This window comes from Tenrec ecaudatus, chromosome 12 (assembly GCF_050624435.1).
Source record: "Tenrec ecaudatus isolate mTenEca1 chromosome 12, mTenEca1.hap1, whole genome shotgun sequence".
NCBI lineage: Eukaryota > Metazoa > Chordata > Mammalia > Afrosoricida > Tenrecidae > Tenrec > Tenrec ecaudatus.
This window is the reverse complement of record NC_134541.1, coordinates 69986084-70007297: the sequence shown is the minus strand read 5'-3', so window position 1 is coordinate 70007297 and position 21214 is coordinate 69986084. Positions and strand designations below refer to the sequence as shown.

The 21214-nt window shown below is 40.9% G+C and overlaps 1 protein-coding gene and 1 pseudogene across 1 annotated transcript in view; one reads left to right on the top strand and one right to left on the bottom strand.

Moving 5' to 3' along the window:
- The first annotated feature begins 9934 nt into the window (after window positions 1–9934).
- LOC142422705 (very-long-chain (3R)-3-hydroxyacyl-CoA dehydratase 1 pseudogene) lies at window positions 9935–10551 on the top strand (annotated as a pseudogene).
- Window positions 10552–10557: 6 nt separating this feature from the next.
- Window positions 10558–21214, bottom strand: part of TMEM218 (transmembrane protein 218) — a 32776-nt gene continuing 22119 nt past the window's right edge. The window contains exons 3-4 of the mRNA XM_075564131.1: window positions 18160–18262; window positions 10558–15908 (exon numbers count right to left, since the gene is read on the bottom strand). Coding sequence (XP_075420246.1) covers window positions 15774–15908; window positions 18160–18262 — 238 coding nt within the window. The 3' untranslated portion in view covers window positions 10558–15773. The remainder of the gene's footprint in view (window positions 15909–18159; window positions 18263–21214) is intronic.

Sequence of the window (21214 nt, the reverse complement as noted above, 5' to 3'; positions counted from 1 at the left end):
ATCATGCTATTCTAGCTCCCCGGTCAAGAGGGGAATGGGAGCCCAATTATAGAGGTCAAATGAAAGGCAATTAAGGGACCCTAGGGATCTGCTCTCCTGCAATGTGGGTAGGAGCTTACTAGCCTCGGTGTGCTCTGTTATCCTTCTCTCCTTCCACAGGTATAAAGAAATCTGAAGACCCTACTGAGGAGAAGCATGGAGGACTCCCTTGGGCCCCCCAAAGGGCTTCTTATGGGGAGAAGTGGATACTTCCACAGATAGGTGAGGCAGAGCCTCTTGACTCAATACCAGCTAGGCTGGTCCAGCTCAACCCAGTGGGTGGCTGAGTTTAGAAGAATCTCTGTAAGAAGGGGGCTGCCAAGCATGAAGAAATGGAAGATTAAAGACCTTGCTCCCTGGGCCCTGCCAGCAAAAGGCCTGGGACTCAGAGCTAAATGTCGTGCCCATCTTGCTCAGACTCTTGCCTGTACAGCTTCCAAGACAGAAGGCAGAGGCTCTATGTGGCCAAGGACTGAAAACGGTGGAGCTCTTCTTCCAAGTTAAATTTAAATAGCGTACAATCAATTGGCCATGTTAGTGATAGGTGGGTATCTTGCCCTGCTTCAGGCACTTGGCCCCCTTTCCCCGCTTTCCTCTCTACGAGGCTTCCCTGGATGGATGTTCTTTAGCCATCCCCTGGACCCTCTTCATAACTCCTTTATGTATTTTGATTAAAGTATTATTGGTTGTATCCTTCAGGGTCAGAAACAGGGTGAAGCAAGGCAGCAGCCTAGGGAATAAAATGTAAAGAGGTTCTCACTCTCAGGCGTGTGCGCATGCTCTCCCCACACTTTGCTGACCATGGCAATGCGGTCCTCCACGGCCGCACCCTGATCTCAGCTTTCTGGGGTCAGTGCTGTGGGTGGGGGGCAGAATAAGACTATGTGCAGAGAGGATTCTGCTGAGGAAAGCCAAGAGCTTCTTGAGTGACCACCATGTGCCAGCTTTGCTCTAGAAGTAGAAAACAGGCCATTCCCTGAGCCAGGGTGACAAAACTGGCAAATCAAGAAAGAAAGGTTACATGTGCCTTTGCTGTGAGCTGTCTGTAGTCCCTGTTTCCTAGCTCACGGTCCTGATGCACTTACTCTCCATAAACTCTAAGACCTGGATTGCTACCTGCCAAGTTGGCTCTTGGCGTTACGCCTGACCCTTCATGTTGTGCCCCAGCCCAATACAGAAGTCCCTTCTCCAGCTGTGCCTATGCGCTTCCTTGTCGGGGCTGACACCGCAGCGGCAAGCCGGGCCGATACGCGTTCATGGGAGTGATATGCCTGGACCACACTGTCAGTGTGCTAGGGCTGATTTATACTTGGTGTTCACAGAGGAGATATTTATATTAATGATATATAACACAAACTGGGAACTTAAAGCCTCATATAAGACACATCCATTACATTACCTAGGAAATGCAGGCCGATGTGAGAACAGAATATAAATCCAACCATGACGTGGGTTGTACACACTCTCCGCGTACCAAATAAATTGGTCTCATATTGCTTGATGTTCTTACTAAGACCTCCAACCTCACAGAATTAAGAGCCACGGTGCAGAGTTTTATATTCAGTTCTAATGAAGACTCTCATGACTGGGAAGACCTTCACTTTGGTGAGACGTTCTCAGGAGAAGCTGTGTTAATTTCGTGAACCACTAGATGGTGACATAATCCCACGATAGCGCCCAGTGTGGGCCTGCACTCCTTTCTATTTCTGGAAAGGGAGACAGAGGCTTCTAGAGGTTAGCCTTGCAGGCATGGGTCATTGTTCCTCCTTTGGCTCTTGATGTCTTCTCTTCCCTGCTTTGACCAATTACGCGTTTTAAGCTGTTTTTTTGTTTTTTTTAAATCTAGAAGATGATGTTAACATACCTACCTCATTCGAACAGTGTAAAGGGAAGCAAACGAGTGTTAGACACATTCCTGTCCTTGGGGACCTTATCTAGTTAGAGGAAGAGAAGAGCATGAAAGTGCTTTAAACCAATACAATACAGAGAAATGCTGACTCATGTTGGGAGGCTGAACCCATTCCCTGATCCATCGATGAAGGTTGTGGAAGAAGCTGGCTAAACGGCTTACCCCAAACCACCAAAACCAAACTCACTGCCCTCAAATCGATTCTGACTCAGTAGCCTTATAGAACTGCCCCTTTATAGGAGGACAAAGCCTTATCTTTCTCCCCACTGCGTACCAAGTCCCTAATATGTTAGCCATTACCTATGGCCACAGAACCCTCGAACACACAATGGCCCTTATCTCAAAACTCACGACTCTTGAGTTGAGTGCAGCTCATAGCAACCCACGGGACAGAGTAGAACTGCCCCTGCGGGTTCTGAGACTGTAACTCTTTACTGGAGTGGACAGCCTCATGGTTCTCCTGCGGAGACACTGATGGACTTGTAGCGCTGAGCTTATGGGTAGCAGCTCAGTTTTCTAACCCAGTAAGCCACCAGGGGTCATGAGTGGGGTCTTACAGGACATTGGACTGACTCCCTGGAATTTCTGATGCGGACTTTTCTAGAAGCAGACCACGTTCTCTTTCTTCCACAAAGCGGCTGGTGGATTTAGGCCGCTGACTTTTAGTTAGCACCCTAGGGCTCCTCCATGCCATTACCCGAACCAAAACCACACTCACTGCCAGCTAATCAATGCCAACTCAGAACAACCCTGCTACCTTGCTCCTGCAGAACCTCGGATGGACCTGGCAGGTAGTGGTCCAACATTTAGCCAATGGTGCCACCAGGGCTCCTTAAATAGACACGTACATGGGATGACAAAAAGGTATTGTGGAAGCTTGAAACCTGACCTTGGAGTGAGGACTTGGGCCATGGGTAGGAAAAAGTTGGAGAATCTCTAACCAAAGGATTGGGCAACCCAGCCCTAAGATCTGTCCGTTTGCATTTATCTACCAAATCCCTGCCCCACTTCAGCCCTTGGCACGGACTGATTAATTACCAGGGAGCCTGGTACCTGCCTTCTCTCTGGACCTTAGCACTCACACGGGGCCAACACAGGCACATTATATTAATTGGTTATTCATTTAATTTAACTCCGCATTTGGTCTCAATTAAGCCTAAAGTGTTCTTCCTTACAGATGGTACAATAGCACTTGTAATTAAAAAGTAATAATTCGTAGCATTTCTCTTTTAGAGACCCACTGGGAGCTAGGTCTGTGAGTGGGCGGAAAAGGAATGAGAAGAAAGGGAAAGAAGCTCTGAGTAGCCCTCAGCACTCTGAGGCTACTACCCTTGACTTGGAGAAGGAGGGAAGCAAATTCTTCCCCCGTCCTGGAGATAAAGATCAAGGAATGAGGGAGACTGGGTGGAAGTTTAAAAAAGTGGCTCTTGGAGTTGAAGGAATGAGCCATATATTTCATGGCAAGCAGAATAATGGCCCCAAAGATGCCCACACCCCAATTCCTAGAATTTGTGCAACTTTGATCCAGGATTTTAAGATAATACATTATCCTGGATTATCAGTGTAGGTCCAATATAATCATGGTGTTGCTTACAAATGAAAGGGAGGCAGAAGTGTCAGTTTATAAAGGTGCTGCACTTCTGGCTTCCTACCTAAAAGAGAATATATGACTAGAAATGTGGGCAGGCTTTAGAAGTTAGAAAATGCAAGGAACTAGCTTTCAAAGTCTTGATGTTAGATGCCCACCTTCAGACATCTGACTGCCAGAACTGTATGAACAAATCTGTGTTCTTCTAAGCCACTAAGTTCGTGGCACTTTGTTTTAGCAGTCATAGGAAATGATTACATATTACTAAGGAAAGTAGAGTATGATTAAAGACAAAACCAGAATAATTATATTTGAAGTATGTTATTGCGAAGAATAGTGACATTATGATGGATTTCCAGGAGAACCAACAAACCTGTCTTGAAAGAAGGACAGTGAAGATGCTCAAGGGTGGACTCAAGGGTGGGGAGACTTCATCTCATTAGCTCACACAGAGGTTACCCTGGTCCGCCTGTGGGCAGAAGTAGTCATTGTTGAGAAAGAAGTTAAGTAACATACACTAGACATTTGATAATTTTAATAATAGTGTCATTCATCTAGCCAATGGTGTAGATTGTAAAGTACTATTGAGAAAAGGCAAATACACACACGTTGTTATTGTTAGGTGCCATTGAGTCGATTCCAAGTCATGGCGACCCTGTGTACCACAGAACAGAAGAGCGCCTGGTCCTATGCCGTCCTCACAAACGGTTTTACGTTTGGGCCCACTATTGCAGCCATGATGTCACTCCATTTGTCAAGGGCTTGCCTCTTGTTCGCTGCCCCTCCACTTTACCAAAGCACGATGTCCTTCTCCAGAGACAGCTCTCTCCTGACAACATGTCCAAAGTATGTGAGATGAAATAGTGTCATCTTTGGCTCTACGGGGCATTCTGGCTATACTTCTTCCAAGACACATCCGTTTGTTATGTTGGCAGTCAAGGGCACTGGCAATATTCTTCACTAACACCATAGCTCAAATACATAGATTTTTTTCTTCGGTGTTCCTTATTCAATGTTATTCACATACAGGAAAACTTTTTAGACTGAAATACATGGAATGTTCACTTAAATAGGTTAAAACATAAGTAACTGGACACTGTTTAAGAAAGTGGTAAATGTATGAATATCACCAGGGTTTGGCAGTTTTTCAGTAGCCAATGATTGGGCAGCCACAAAAGCAAGAGATCTGAACCAAGGTCCACTGACTTCCACCTCTACCACCACCAGCCAGTCTCCCTCTTCTTGCACTAGGGTGTTTCAGCTTTATGTCCAAAGGAGCATTTCAGTTCCTTCAACTTGCAAGAGGTGAGCTTAAGGTGAAGTCTGGTTTCTTTAATGGGGTTTCCAGCTCATGTAATTCTGATGCTGTGAAGAATTCTGCACACCTCAAAACGACCTACTCTAAAATCCAGGTAGCCCATAGATGTGTGTGTGGATTGTGATAGGAGTTGTGTGAGCCCCTAATAAAATGATTAAAAAACAAACAAACAAAATGCAGCCACCATCACCAAGGACTGAAAAGAATCTTGGTGAAAAAATACATGATTAGCAAGATAATTCTGGGCAGATCTTCCATTGGAAATCTATAAAAGTAAGGTGAAGCACTTTTCCTAAGGGCAGGCCACCTCTCATTTTAACCACCAGCAGAAGTGAAATCACCTCAGAGACAATATCAAACCTGCCTCTCCACCCCCTCCCACCTCCTCTGGTCTGGAATTCCTTTTCAAATTCATTGATTACCATTATAGGAGTGTCTATTAATTTGGGGTGGCATTAGGACAATACTATGGGGAAAATACTGAACGATACAAGAAGCATCGGAAAAAGATGGAAAGAATACACAAAGTCACTGGACTCAAAACAACTAGTTGACATTCCACCATTTCAGGAGGTAGCATCTTAGCAAGAACCAATGATCCTGAAAGCAAAAGTTCAAGCTGCAGTGAAAGTACTAGCCAAAAACATGGATCCAGGAATTGAGGGGATACCAAATGAAATGCTTCAATAAGCTGAAGAAGCACTGAAAGTACTTACTCATCTATGTCAGGATATGTGGAAAAACAGCTACTTGGCCAACTGACTGGAAGAGTTCCATATTTGTGCCCATTCCAAAGAAAGGAGACCAAGCGGAATGCTCAATTCATGGAACAATATCATTTCTATCGCATGCAAGACAAATTGTGCCGAAGATCGTTGAACAACAGTTGGAGCAGCATGTTGACTGGGAGCTACCAAAGGTGCAGGGCGGATTCAGAAGAGGATGTGAAACCCCGGGGACCATTACTGATGCCAAGATGGAGCTTGACTCAAAGCAGAGTATAACAAAAAGGTTTTTATTTAGGTTTCATGACTATGCAAAGGCATTCAACTGTACGGAGCTTGACGAACTATGAATAATCTTGATAAGAATGGGAATTGGATGCAAAGGGCTTCAGTGGAGAGCAAATGCTTTGAAAATGATGAGGACAAAGAATGTACAGATGTGCCTTACACAATTGATGTATGTATATGTATGGATTGTGATAAGAGTTGTATGAGTGCCTAATAAAATGTTTAAAAGAAAATAAAAATCATTTATTAAAGATAGACATTTTCATAAAAAAAGAATGGGAGTTGCACACTATATTGTGCTCATGCCAAACTTGTACACGGATCAAGTGTCCGTTGTTGGAACAGAACAGGGAATACAGCATGGTTTAACAGGAAAAGTGTATCGGGGGTGTGTCCTCTCACCATACTTCTTCAATCTGTATGCGGAGCAAATTCTTAGAGAAGCTGGATTATAAGAAGAATGTGGCATCAGGATTGGAGGAAGGCTTATTAACCACCCGTGATAAGCAGAGGACATAACCTTGCTTGCTGGAAGTGAGGACTTGATGCACTCGCTGATGAAGATCAAGGATTTCAGCCTTCAGGATAGATTATGACGCAATGTAAAGAAGACCAAAATCCTCACAAGTAGACCAGTCATGATAAATGAAGTTGTCAAGGCTCCTGTCTGACTTGGCTCCACAATCAATGCTCACGGTAGCAGGTGACCATGATGATGTAGATGGAGTAAACCCTCTGGGAGTCAAACCTTCGGTAACTTCTTTGCTGATATGACATATAAGCATTTTAATTGACAACTTTTTTTCTTTCAGGATTTTATATATGTTATTCCATTTTTCAATTTCCTGCATGGTTTCTGCTGAGATGTCCAAGCATATTCTTACTGCTTTTCCTTTGTAGGTGACTGTCCTTTATTCCCTAGCTGCTCTCAGAATCCCCCCTTTCTCCTTGATATTAGATAGTTTGATTAAAGTATGCCACCATGTGTTTTATTTGGGGGTCTATCCTGTTTGGAATTCTGTCGATTTCTTATAGTAGTTTTCTCCTTTTTTATGGTATTGAGGAATTTCTCTTCCATGACTATTTTGTATTATTTTCTCTGTAGATTTTGTTTCTTCTTGTTCCAGGATTCCAACAAATTCTTCCCTTTGATGGTGTCCCTCATCATTCTTAGACTTGCTTTAAATTTGTCCTTTTTTGTTGAATGTTTCTTTGGTCAATTGTGTTTGAAAGAATTGTCTACAAGCTTACAAGTTCAGTTTTTCTTTTCTTCAGTTCTGTTAAAACCAAACCCCCTGCCATTGAGTCAATGCTGACTTACAATGACCCTCCTGTGGGTTTCTGAGACTGTAATTGTCTACGGGAGTAGAAAGTCCAGTCTTTCTTCCTCAGAGCTGCTGGTGGTTTTGAACTGCCAACCATTTGGATCACAGTCCAATGTGTAACCAATACTCTACCAGAGCTCATTCAGTTCTATTACTCAGCTCTTTTATCATGTTTTCAAATTCTATTATCCTAGCACTTATTTTCTGGACATCTATTTTTCAGTGATTTCCTTTTCCATTGGTGGTAGCTAAACATCATTCTCCATAATTCTATCTCTGATACTTCCAGAGTAATCCTTTGGGTCTGGGTTTTGTTCATTGGTGGCTGTTTCTCTTGATTTTTATGTGCACTGTGATTGATGTTTCCACAGCATCCTGGTGCAGTAGTAATAGCAGCAGGTGGGCTGCTGGGTTCTGTGGGGACAGTAGACTCTTGCCAGTTTGCTAGGATGGTCAGGGCCTTCCTTATTGGGATGCAGAAATGCCTGGGTCCTTTGTTGCTGGGTTTAAGAATGGCCAGGACCTTTTTTTTGGCCTGGATTTGGGGATGGTTGGGGCCCTCCTTGCTGGGTCTCAGGAATGACTGGGGCCTCCCTGTTGGGATGCAGTGATGCCTGGGGCCTTCTTGGCTGGGTTGCTATGATGGTCATGCCCTTCCTCGCTGGGGGGTAGGGATTGCAGGGCCTTCCTTGCTCAGAAGCAGGCAGGGCTGGGGCCTTGTCAGTTTGCAGGTGTGGCTAGAGCCTACCTTGCTAGGTCTCAGGAGTAGCTGGGGCTTTCCTAGACTGGAGAAAGCTCAGGACTTCCTTGCTAGGTCTTGGGGAAAACTGGGGCCTTCCTTGCCAGGGAGCAGGAGCAGCAGAGTCTACCTTGCTGGGAGGTATGGATAGCTAGAGCCTACTTTGCAAAGGGACAGGGATGTCCAGGGCCTTCCTTGACAGGTTGTTGGGATGGGTGAGACCTACCTTGCTCAGGGGAGGGGATGACTGGATTCTACTTTGCAAGGAGGTAAAGACACCCCGGACCTTCCTTGCTGGCTTGCTGGCTCTTCCCTGTCTTCTTAATGCCCCTTTGCTGTCTTCATGTATATCATCCCACAACTCATCGATCTTCAGTCTTTAGTGTTCAATGTGTCAAATCTGGTTTTGAGATGGCCTCTAGATTCAGGTAGGATATATTCAAGGTCACATTTTGGCACTCTCAAACTCGGTATAATTTTCTTCAGCTGCAATTTGAACTTGCAATTAAGCAATTACTGGGCTGTTCCTCATCAGTCCTTGACCTTGCTTTGGATGATGATACTGCTTCTCTACCATGCCTTCCCACAGTCAGTTGGATTCCTGTGTATTCCATCTGGCCAGGCCCATGGGTATAATTGCTATTCATGTTGTTTTAAAATGAATTTTCAGTGAAGTCATTGGTCTTGCAAAATTCTATCATGGTACCCCCACCATCCCAGCTTAACTTCTATCACCAAGGCTATAGTTTCCCATTAGCAAGTCTTCCAGATTGTTTCCAACTTTCTCATTACAATTTCCAATAATTATTAATGCATCTTAATTGCATGTTTGATCAATTTCAGATCTAAGAAGTTGGTAGAATTTTGTGATTTTTCCATCACTGGCTTAGTGATTGGTGCATAAATTTGAATAACAGTGGCATTATCTAGATCGTCTTATGACAGACAACATTGTACTTCAAAGACAGACCTTAAATATTTGGCGATGAATGTGATTCCTTTCCTAGAATTTGCTATTCTAGGTTTAGTAAAGCATATGATTTATCATTTCCAACATAGTAAACCAATAATAGTCATTTCAACTCACTAATGTCTAGGACATGAATCTTTATGTGTTATTTCCTTTTTGATAACCTCCAAATTTCTTAGATTCATATTTTTCACATTCTACATTCTGAATACTTAGGGAGGTTTGCAGCTGTTTCTTCTCATTTTGAGTCATGTTCAATCAGCAAATGAAAAGGGTGTTAGGCTGGTTTTAGAGAAACAAATCCAGTGACATTCATTCATACATCTAAGAAAGAGCTTTATATCAAGAAGTAATTATATATCAAGAAAACATCCCCTCTCAGTCCCTAAGTCTGATATTGGTCCATAAGTCCCTCTTCAGATTCATGCCACCACGTGCACTGACACAGAATGTAGGAAGATCACAGGCTGGTGGGTACAAAGTCTTGTGCATCCAAGGTCAGCAGGGTTCCAGCATCTCCTGGTGGCCAGCAGACAGGAAGGTGAAGGTAGGAAGAGGAAACAGCAGACCTTCAAGGAGCGATATAGATCAGTTGCACCTCTAAGTGAGGGCATCAGACTGCGACCTGATTGACAGCTAAACTCCGCCCCTACACTTTCTTTTAATCTTCAAGTTGACATGAAATTATGTAACTACCACAGAAAGCTTTGCTCAATCTACGCAATTAAGGTTGACCCTACTTTGAGGAGTTGAATTTGATAATTTTCTAAGATTTTCATTGTTTAATCCTTCTTTCTTCTTCCAAGTCTGTTCTTTGTCTGGAAACCCCATTTGGGGTGACACTGCTGCTATTTGAAATATTGATGTCTCAGCCTGGGTTGAGTAGAGAGACAAGTCCAGTGATACTCATATATGTATGAAAGAGTGACATAGGGTGCCTGAAGGAGGTGGAGGCAACCCGCAGCGGCACTTCAGCTATGAGAGCAATGGGCTCTCTCCCAGTCTCCTTCCCCCTCTCTTCCACCTCCCCGAGATGGGAGGTGTCCCCAAAGGCGGCACCTCAAAGGCCGAGGAAGAGAGGGAGGCCACTGGCAGAGGAGATGCCTGGGTTTCATGGCCACCCCCTGGCTCACTTTTTACAACATATCCATGACTGTGGGGGATGAGGAGTTCATCCTAGTGAGTGTCATGGCAAACTTTTATATGGAGAAAGGAACACACAGACTTTTATATAAAAGTATTCAGAAGACACTTAAATTTTTCCAGACATTTGCCTCATTTGAGATAGTCCACTGTTTAATTAGAATTGTACCAACTTCTGTGCTTATGGCTGGAGTCCAAGTGAGCTCAAGAATCTTTATGGTGTGGCTCATTACTCACCGTATAAAACCAAGATAATTTTTTATCATCTTATATCCTGTGGAAGTGACTGGTAGACTTCTAACAATATATGCTGCATTACCAAATGTGAACAAATCAGGACTGTTTTCATTAAGACTTCCAAACAAATACCATGTCTCCTTCGACTATTATTATTTTCCTCTAATAACAATGGCTTCATACATACCACTGTCTCCACAACTCTATTTTCACATGTTGCGTCAAAGAAAGGTGCTTCACAGAGAAGCGATAGTAGAAAAAGATGATTAAATGATCCCACAAACAAGGTGCTTTTCCCAGAATGACCAGGACTATTTAAGTCCAAGCTTTAATAACAATAATAAACAACGTCATGAATTATCAAAGAGAGAGAGAACAAACCCCAGGGTGTTCCTTATAAGAAGCCCACACCCCCACGGAGACAGCATCAGGCTGTGACCTAATTGACAGGTTGGATTTCACCCCTGAACTTTTATACATCTTCAAATTGACATAAAATTACCAAACTACCACATAGTGATGTAGCTTTCATCATCACAGCAACACACAAGCCACAACAGTCCCACAAATGGACACACACGGTAAGGGTTTCCACCAGTCAGTCTCTCTGGTACTCCTATCAAGGAAATTTGCAATGCCCACCTTTTGTCTCTCCTTTTCCCATCTTACTAGACAAAACAAAATAAAATAACGTAGTTAAGAGATTGGACACTAAGCCAAACTGCCTGACTTCAATTCCTAACTGCAACTTATCCTTGCTGAGTTTCTCTAGCCAGTTATCACACCAGTCTGCCTGTTCCCCACCTGCAAAATAGGAACAGCATCTCTGACATAGGGTCATCCAAGGATGACATACATCAATGCTTTAAAAATACTTAGAAAAATTATGGGCACATTTTTTGAATATTAAAAAAAACGAGGAGCTGATACCAAGGGCTCAAGTAGAAAGAAAATGTTTTGAGAATGATGATGGCAACAGATGTACAAATGTGCTTGACATGATGAATGGATGCATTGTAATGAGTTGTACGAGCCCCCAATAAAATGATTTTAAAAAGAAAAAGAATTATAATTTCTGAATATGAAGAACAGGCATATTTTCAAGTTCTTGGATGTAAATAAAAATTGATTCAATTCTATGAACTACAAGGTCCCTTCTAATCCTGAGGGTTTTGTGCTCTTTAGAAAAATGAACACTGTACCAGATTCGTGTCCTTACAATTCCCGCTCCCACATTTGGAAATTTGCTTCTTTGGTAATAATAGCCAAAATCTTAAACTAAGAAGTTAGGATATCATGTCTTTTGTTATTTGTTTTCTATTTTTATTTTAAATGATCATTTAAATTATTTAGTAAAATTACTTTAAAAAATAAAAAAATAGGTTTGGGAAACACGATAAGACATTATATAGAGCAATATTAAAAAAAAGGTTTGTCTGAAAACCAAAATGAACTTTAAACTGTAGGGAAATGAAATTTCAGAAGTCCCAAGTCAAGGTTCAGCTCTATTACCAACTAGTTGTGCCGCTTTTAAATTCCTTCCCCTTCCTCTTCCTGTTTTCTTATATGGGCAATAATCAGCAGATTTCTGTACACATTGAACAAAATATAAATAAAATGCTTCAACTACAAATATAATGAAATTGAGTTACTAGAATAGATTATAACAGAATAAAAATATTTTTAAATTGTTTGGATGCATTCATCCTGGCATGGAGTTAGGCGATAGTGTTGGCACCTCAGAGCCTCATTCTTCAACTTGGAGATACACCAGGTACAGAGCTTTATACCAATAGGATGAGAGAATGACAAGATAAGTGAGTGGGTAAGTGGTTAATACAGTCAGGTACCAGGGATGGTGCCTTAACTTTAGTCTAAATCCATACCAGAATTATTGTATCAAAGATCTGATATTATAGATCAATAAAGAATGTTAATTTTACACGGAGAAATGTTATAAATTATAAAATTTCAAATGGGTAAGTTGTCAAAAATGACCCATTAAACATCAGAAACCCAAGTTGTATTTTGCTGGCTTGAGAAACTTCGGAAATGCCACAGCATCAGCCACATGAACTGAAAAAACCCTTGTATTGTGGGGCAGGGAAGTATCCTGCACTTTTAGCTGTGGTCAGCTACAATTTTAAAAGGTTAAGCTGTATTCTTATATATTAGTTTTGTTCTCTCTTTCCATCTTTCAGACAGGGTCACAGGTCTCTGCCTGGGATTCCCACGGGATCAGTAAAGAATGAATAATAGGACACTAGGCGGTTTGCTTATATTTAAGGGATGATTTCCAAGAATGATTATAGGGATGATGATGGGAAGAGGAAGACATGCAGATTTTTCAGTGAACTTTATTTTGTGCCTCATAAATTAAACTTCTTATCCCAAACCAGTGCGTGTTTTTTCAGTGTTGGTGTGACTGCTTTGAGTATATGTGAGTACATAGTAAACTGTCATTCATGTACAATTAATTACAAAGTGAAATACATACACAGAAAGTATATTTTAAAACAAAAGTTAGCCTTTCACATCAAGGGCTGATCCACATGTATTTAAAAAACATTATATGATAGTAGTGGTAAGGCATTTTATTTCAACTTCCACCCAGTTGGTTTTTTTTGTTGGTTGTTTTTACAGTTTTCTCATAAAAAAAGTAGTCACTCAAACCACTTGGGGGGAATATAAAAGTAGACTCATAGTCATCAATATCTATAAGAGTTCCCCAGATTTGTTTTTAAGCAAGAAGTATCTTGAGAGTAGGTGACAAATGGCAGACTCGGCTTGATATCGAGTTCCCCTTGGGTTGGTTCAACACCTCCTCCCAGGATGCTGCTCACCGGAGGTCCAGTGTACATGTCCAGAGAGGAGCAGAATGGGGAAACCCTCTGTGATCGCCACTGCCCTCAGTAGTTCAGCATTCTCCTCTCCTCTAAGCTGTTTGGAAGAAGCTTTCTTCTTTTCTTCCCAATTGACACTCGGCCAGATTAAGAAACTGCTTTCTGTGACACTTTCTTACCTGCACAGCTTTCCCAAATGGAATAAGATGAACAAAGAGGTCACTGAAAGCATAGGGATAACCATACCTGACCCTCACTAGCCTTTCTCTCTCAAAGTCAGTAGTCCTTTCCCCTCTTCCTGTAGCGCTCATCTCCTCGCTGAGTACTCACACTGATAAGGAACCAGAGAGGAAGTCAAGTGGAAATGATCATAGCCTTCCTGAAGCTCTCAAGGTTCTACAAACCAAGAAAACATAATCTGTTTTCTTTCTACTCCTGGGTAGACTTTGGGGTCTACCTGTTATGTGAAGCTTGGGCAAATTATTTAATCCCTTTAAGCCCCTATCTTTCCCCTCTACCTTAAGAGGAGTATAATATGGTTGCTGGAAGAATTAAATCAATTTCAAAGCAATTAGGGTTCTACTGGCATCTAGAATGTATTCAATGTTCTCTCTCTAAATTGTTTTTTTGATTCTTAATTTTTGGCCAGAAAATTCTTCTTCAATTAGCACAGGGAATTAAAATAAGTCTTTCAAAACAGAGCCAGCCCAGAGCCCCTCCACTTAGCCTGGGCTTTCAGTTACATATCGTCCTGAGTAGATATTCCTCATCCATTTTGGAGAAATGGCTACAAAAATGAAGAGGGGTGACATTATCTCAGAATAGATTCCTACAGTATTTAATTAGGACGCAGTGAGGTCTTAAATCCCAGAAGAAAAAGGATCCAGGATGTATAGCTCAATGAGAAGGCCAAAAAGCCCAACATTTCCACACCCTTACTTTAATCCCCAAACAAATTTGAAACACATACATATAAATTCTGAAAGCTGCGGTCAACAGGATGAAGTGTCAGTTAGCCCTCAGGTGATGATCTATGTCTCTCTGGCTCCAAGAGAAGCGAGACCCTTGCCTTTAGAGTTCTGTGGACTAAGAAGCACGCATTAGTCAATAGGAAACCTCTTTTAAATTGCCACATTAAAATAATCTTTTGAACTGATTGCCTTTCACTTATAAATTATCTTCTAATCATTTCAAACCATCAATTTATTATGTAATTTCATATATTATCCAAAAGGGGTTGTCTTTTTAAAAAAAATCATTTTATTGGGGGCTCGTACAGCTTTTATCACAATTCATCGTGTCAAGCACATTTGTACATATGTTGCCACCATCATTTTCAAAACATTTTCATTCTACTTGAGTCCTTCGCACCTGTTCATTTTTTCCCTCCCTCCCTCATGAATCCTTGATAATTTATAAATTACTATTATTTCTTCACATCTTACATTAACTGATGTCTCCCTTCACCCACTTTTCTGTTGTCTATCCCGCTGGGAGGGGGTTATATGTAGAGCATTGTGATCGGTTCACCTTTTCCCTCCCCACATTCCCCATACCTTCCTGGTATCACTACTCTCACTATTGGTCCTGAGGCGATTATCTCTCCTGGATTCCCTGTGTTTCCACCTCTTATCTGTACCTGTGTACATGCTCTGGTCTAGCTGGATTTGTAAGGTAGAACTGTGGTCATGATAGTGGCGGGGAGGAAGCGTTAAAGAACTAGAGGAAAGTTGTACGTTTCATCGGTACTCTACTGCATCCTGACTGCCTCGTCTCCTCTCTGTGACCCTTCTATAAGGGGATGTCCAGTTGCCTATAGATTGGCTTTGGGTCTCCACTCTGCACGCCCCCTAATTCACAATGATATGATTTTTTGTTCTGGGTCTTTGATGCCTGATACCTGATCCCATCGATACCTCATGGTCACACAGGCTGTTGTGCTTCTTCCATGTGGGTTTTGTTGCTTCTCAGCTAGATGGCCGCTTATTTACCTTCAAGCCTTTAAGACCTCAGATGCTTATCTTTTGATAACCTGGCACCATCAGCTTTCTTCACTACATTTTCTTATGCACCCATTTTGTCTTCTGCAATTGTGTCAGGAAGGTATGCATCACAGAATGTTAGGTTATTAGAACAAAGTATTTGTGCATTAAGGGAGTACTTGAGTAGAGGCCCGGTGTCAGTCTGCTACCTTAATACTTAACATATAAATATATGTACATATGTACATGCCTGTATATAGACCTCTATAAATGTCCTTTACCTCCTAGTTCTTTCTTCTATTTCCTCCAAAAGGGTTTATTTGACAAGAGAAGCCAAAATGTTTCTTTCCCAAAAATCTACTTTGTAACCTCCTGACTGAATATGTATTCTAAGCAGATCACTATTATTAGTCCCCTGTCAACAGATGAAAAACCTGAGGTATTGGTGGTAAGAAGACAACACCATGCCTTCTTAAGCTGGTGAGAATTTATCCCCAGAGGAACAATTCTGCAACCCTGACTCAAGGGAATTTCCAGAGGGACGCATGGAGATTTTTCAGACCTGCTGGTATGAAGACTAATGATATAAAGTTCTGGAGAGTGTCTTTCTGCTCATCAATGACATCAAAATGGAGCGAGCAGAGTGTCTTGTTTTCTTGGAGAGTGATCAAAAGGACCGGAGTGGTTTCGCATAAACAGGCTCCAAGACATGATGAATTAGGACCAAGAAGAGACCTCCAAGAAATACAGCACTGAGCAAAGCCAGAAGGACATAGCGGCCAATGAAAAAGGCATCCACAATCTGGAAAAAGAAAACATCAAAATTTACATTAGTATCACTTCAGCACCCAGGCTCTGCTACATGGATGTTTGTGCCAAATAAACAATGAGTTTGTTCCTATTTAAAACTTCGCATAACATCCTGCCCTCACTTTCTGTAAAAGGATAGGAGAGAATTTTTCCCCCACAACTTCTTAAGCAGTAGATAAAAGGCAAAGGCAGGATTAGCAAGACACAGGGAATGGCTGAATTTAACAAGTAATAAACACTTTGAAAACCCAGCGCCATCGAGTTGAATTCGACTCTTAGCGACCCCACATAAGGTTTCCAGGACTGTAAATCTTTATGGGAACAGACCGCCCTATAATTTCGTCCATGGAGTCACTGGTGGGCTTGACATCTAACCAAAAGCACTCCAAGGTCTCTTTAAATACTTTGTAATCCTTGAATAAGTTCAAAACAGAAAAATTCCAAAATCCATTATTTTAAAGTGATAATGAGAAGCTTGCTTGATGCTAAAAAGACTCATTTTGTTGTTTTTTAAATAGTTTCTAACATATATAAAAATACAATGACTATAGTAACCCCCATCTACTCAAGACCCAGCCTTAACAATCAACTGTATTGCCAATCTGCAGGTTTTATTTTCAAAATGAAAAGACTGTTTTCTAATGCTTTCATCGAAAGAGCTCTGAGCCATACTTTCATTGCTCAGCATTCTATGGAAAACAGCCATTTGGCCAAGATAAAAGAAGAAGAGATAAACATAGACAACTTGCCCTAAGTAGGATCCATACCAACAAGTAACACTTGAGACCCAATGTTGGTCTTTGCTGAAAAAAAAAAAACACCCCTATAACTAGTGTTGACTCGATTACTTCTTTACTTCACACTGCCAGAGATGGACTCTCCCTAGATCCAAATGAGCAGGAAAAAACAAATAAACAATATAATCTGTAGACCTAATGGTACAACAACACAAACTAAGCAACTAAGTGATTTCATAACTTCCAAAAACTTTAAGAACCTAGGTGATTTCATAACTTCCATAAGCTTTAAGAACCCTGGTAAAGAATCCAAAATGCAAAAAAAAAAAAAAAAGATGGTGGTAAATGGAATAATAATCCTCCCCCCTGACCTCTACCCCAATTAGTATGCCCACATTATAATCCCTGAAAGCTATGAATATATTAGATGGCATGGCAACAGGGAACTAAGGTTGCAGATTTGAAATGGGGAGGTTATCCTGGATTACATGGGTGGGTTCAATGTAATCACGATTATCTTTAAAAGCAATAGAGAGGATCAGAGAAAGAGATGGATGTTGAGTCAGAGAGGTGCTATATTGCTAACTCTGAAAATGAGGGTGGGGCCATGAGCCAAGGAATGTGGGTGGCTTCAAGAATACAAAAGGGGTAGAGAAATGAATTTTCTTCCAGAGCCTCAGAAGAAAATAGACTTGCCAGTGCCCTTGATTTTTAGCCCAGTGAGACTTTGTAGCAATTTGTTCGAGCAATAGTAAGAAAGCAAACAGTACACATAATAAGAAACTCATACACAAAGGCCTATCAAATCCAAGCACTGGCACAATCACTGACACCCAAAGTAAATGCAACTGGTCTAGAAATTACCTCAACACGCATCATACAACAAAGCTCCACTTGATAAAACAGCTTTCATTTAAGTTTGACCTCCAGTACTGAACGCATCTCTCAGGGGCTACATGTTTGCACAGTTGACAGGTCGTACTTTTTAATGACAATTAGCAGGCCTTGGGTGCAGAAAGCCCAGGTCATGTATTATTGATCTAGTCCTGAATCAGATTGCTGCAAGCTCTAGTTTTTAAAATTTGAACATGAGAACTCCATCTCTGCTGGCCATGCTGATAAACATGCTTTGCTCACACTCCCTTATCTTCTCCTGGTTCTGAAATCTGTATGACAAAGGACAGAGGGATTGATTTTTGGTTTGTATTTGCTCTATGCTATTTTTCAATATTTACACAAGCAATAATCCAGAAATAAGATAGTCTATAACACTATTCCCATTGAAAAGACAGAGAACTGAGGTATGAATTTATACTTTAGTTCATGGAGATGGTACTTACAGGTTGGAATTGACTTGGTAGCATTGAGTTTGGATTTGGTTTGGGGTTTTCTCAGCCACTGTTTGAATTTTATGGTTCTAGTACATTTCAGCCAATCTACTATCAGAAAGTACCATTGGGCAGGGCAGCAACAAAGCAGTAGGAAAAATTAAACCCACAGTTTTACCTTAATTTCCACATCTGGGGTTGGAAATTCAGTGGCTCGAGGAAAAAGCAACAAAACTGATGTGATGATCACAGCACCAAGGAATACAAAAATAACGGAGAACCTGGGATTGAAAAGAGAAAGCATTAAAGGAGGAATAGAGTTCCCTTTTATAGCAATTAAAGTTTGGCCTATATTCTGCACTTCAACCCTTTTCCAGCAACCAGAAACCCAGGGTTCATTCTTCATAATGAACGTGCACCTGCTTTCCCTTCCATCCCCAAACCTTTCCTATACACAGCTACCTACAGCATGCATTAATATTAACAGAGTAATTCTAAATATTTGAGAATGAGACCAACACTCATTTATCAGTTCACTGTACTATGGTGGTTTATGTGTTGCTGTAATGTTAGAAATATGCCACTGGTTACAAATGCCAGCAGGCTCACCCATGGTGAACAAGTTCCAGTGGAACTTATAGACTACGACAGACTAGGGAGATGGACATGGGAAGCCATTTCTAATAAAATTGGCCCATGAAATCTTATTAAAAGCAACAAAATATTATCTGATATAGTGCTGGGAGATTAGCCCATCAGGCACTCAAAGTACTATTGGCAAAAATATAATTGGCTCTCTTCTCTAACAGCATTGGCCCGAATGACCCAGATGAAGCAAAATTGACAGGAGTTTCATTTTCTGAGGGGCATGGCTCAAATGAGAAGAAGCTATAATCATCCTCTAATAACTGAACATGGAATGTAAGAAATAGGAATCTAGGAAAATTGGAAGCCAACAAAAGTAAAGATTGGTATCATGTGCTCAAATGGATTAGTATTGATCATTTTGAATTAGACATTCATATGGTCAACTAAATTGGAATGAGAAATTGAAAAGGAATTATATCAATTGTCAAAAAGAACATTTCAATCTTTGTCCTGATGTGCAATACTGTCAGTGATAAGACAATACCTATATATCTCCAAGAAAGACAAGCCAGTCAACTATTATTCAAATTTATAAACCAACAATAAATGCCAAAAATGAAGAACTTGAAAATTTTCACCAACATTTCCAGTTTGAAACTAATGTAGCATAAAATCAAGAAAGAGTTGCAATCACTAGTGATTAGAATGCAGAAATATGAAACACAGATGAAGGACCAGTATCTGGTGATAGAAACCAAGAACACATGGGATCACATGATGCAACAGTCTAAATAGAATTTTATTTTACTACTTTTTAAACAGGAGAGAATTTGAAAACCCAATAACTTATTAAGTTTTAAATTAATAAGTCTTTTTCATTACCTTTTTCAATAAACCAGTGACTATACACATCACCCTTGCTGGATGGAATACATAAGAATTAAATCAAATACATTTGTGGAAAGAGACAATAAAGAGGAGCAGTATCATCAGTTAGAACAAAGCTAGGGGTGACTGTGGAAGAAATCATCAATTGCTCATACGCATGTTTAAGTTTAAGCCGGAAAAAATCAAAACAATCAGTCCAATGGACTACTGGACCATGTAAACATCAGCCTCCACAACCTGAAACTAGGAGAACTAGATGATCTAGTGGCTACTACCAATTGCTCTGAGCGGGATCCCATTAGAAGCTGTAGGGTACAATGGGAGAAAAATGTGGAACAAAACTCAGAATCATGAGACCAGGCTTACTGGTCAGATCGAAAACGGTGGAGCCTCTGAGACTGGCCCTTACTCACTGAACTTACATCCAAAGCTTAATTTTTAGCCAAACAAAAAGCTGATTGATAAGGGGAATAATAACACTAGGGGAATATGTACACCTTAGAATAATCAAGCATTTGAGATTTTTCAAAAGGACAGCATTTACCCAATGAAAAGTTCAGAAGGGTTAGGAAAGAAGGAGGAATTAAAAGAGTACATATGTGGTGGAAATAGGATAAATCAGGGCATTTCAACTCCGAACCCCTTTAAGCCTGAGAAATTTGCAACACAGGCAAGTACTACCACCAACAACTTGGATTCATTATGTGTTTGATTTAAAAGTAACTTGGTTGTTGCATGTTCACCAAATTTTCACTGTTGGCAATATTTTTTCGACCTCCCATTCAGTTATGTGTCTCCACATGGGCGAGAGATCCACAGTTTAAGAAGTTCTGGATAAATGATTGTGCATTGTGGGCCTTGCAATCAAGGACGTGAAACAAGATGTTTATGAATTATTGAATGAAAAACTGATCTACTCTGTAAACCTGCACACAATTCAAAATTAAATGTTAGGAACAAACAGAAAAACAAGGCTAAGTATGATCTTGAGTATTCCACTGCAATTTAGAGACCATTTCAAGAATAGATTTGGCTCACTGACCACTAATGACAGAAGACCTCATAGGCTGGGAGATACCATCAAGAACATCACACACGGTGAAAGCAAAAGGTCATTCATAAAGCAGGAAAGAAACAAAAGACCAAAGTGGATGTCAGTAAAAGTTCTGAAACTTGCTCTTAATCATGGAAGAGTCAAGGCAGACGGAAGAAACGAAGTAAAAGAGCTGTAGAGAAAAATGTAAATGGCAGCCCAAGAAGACAAAATAAAGTATTATGAGGAAATAGAAAACCAGGGCATGCTCGGCATAACTTACGCTGAAAGAATTGTAGGAGAAAAAAAAATCAAGCCTCCATTTGCAATACTGAAAGATCCCATGGGCAAAATATTAAATAATGCAAGAACCATAAAAATGGATAGAATACACAGAATCAATTAACCAAAAAGAACTAATGACATCCAACCATTTCAAGAGGTAATCTATGAGGGGTACCAAAAAGAGACCTCAGCAACTAGCTCTGCTCCACGGACCTTTCGTAGGACACATTTTTACCGCTAGGCGAGCATCAAACAACTTGCTCTGAGTTAGTGGACCAAGTGGTATTGCCTAGGAAGTTTCTCTCTGGTCACAGTGAATTTTTTCATAAAAGCAGTTCAGCCTAAACCTCGTTTTTGGTGGGTGATGGTTAATTTAAGAGAATGGTGTGCGGCTGTAAAATTGTTTCCTGCTCAGGAAAAATGCCACAAGAAACTGTAG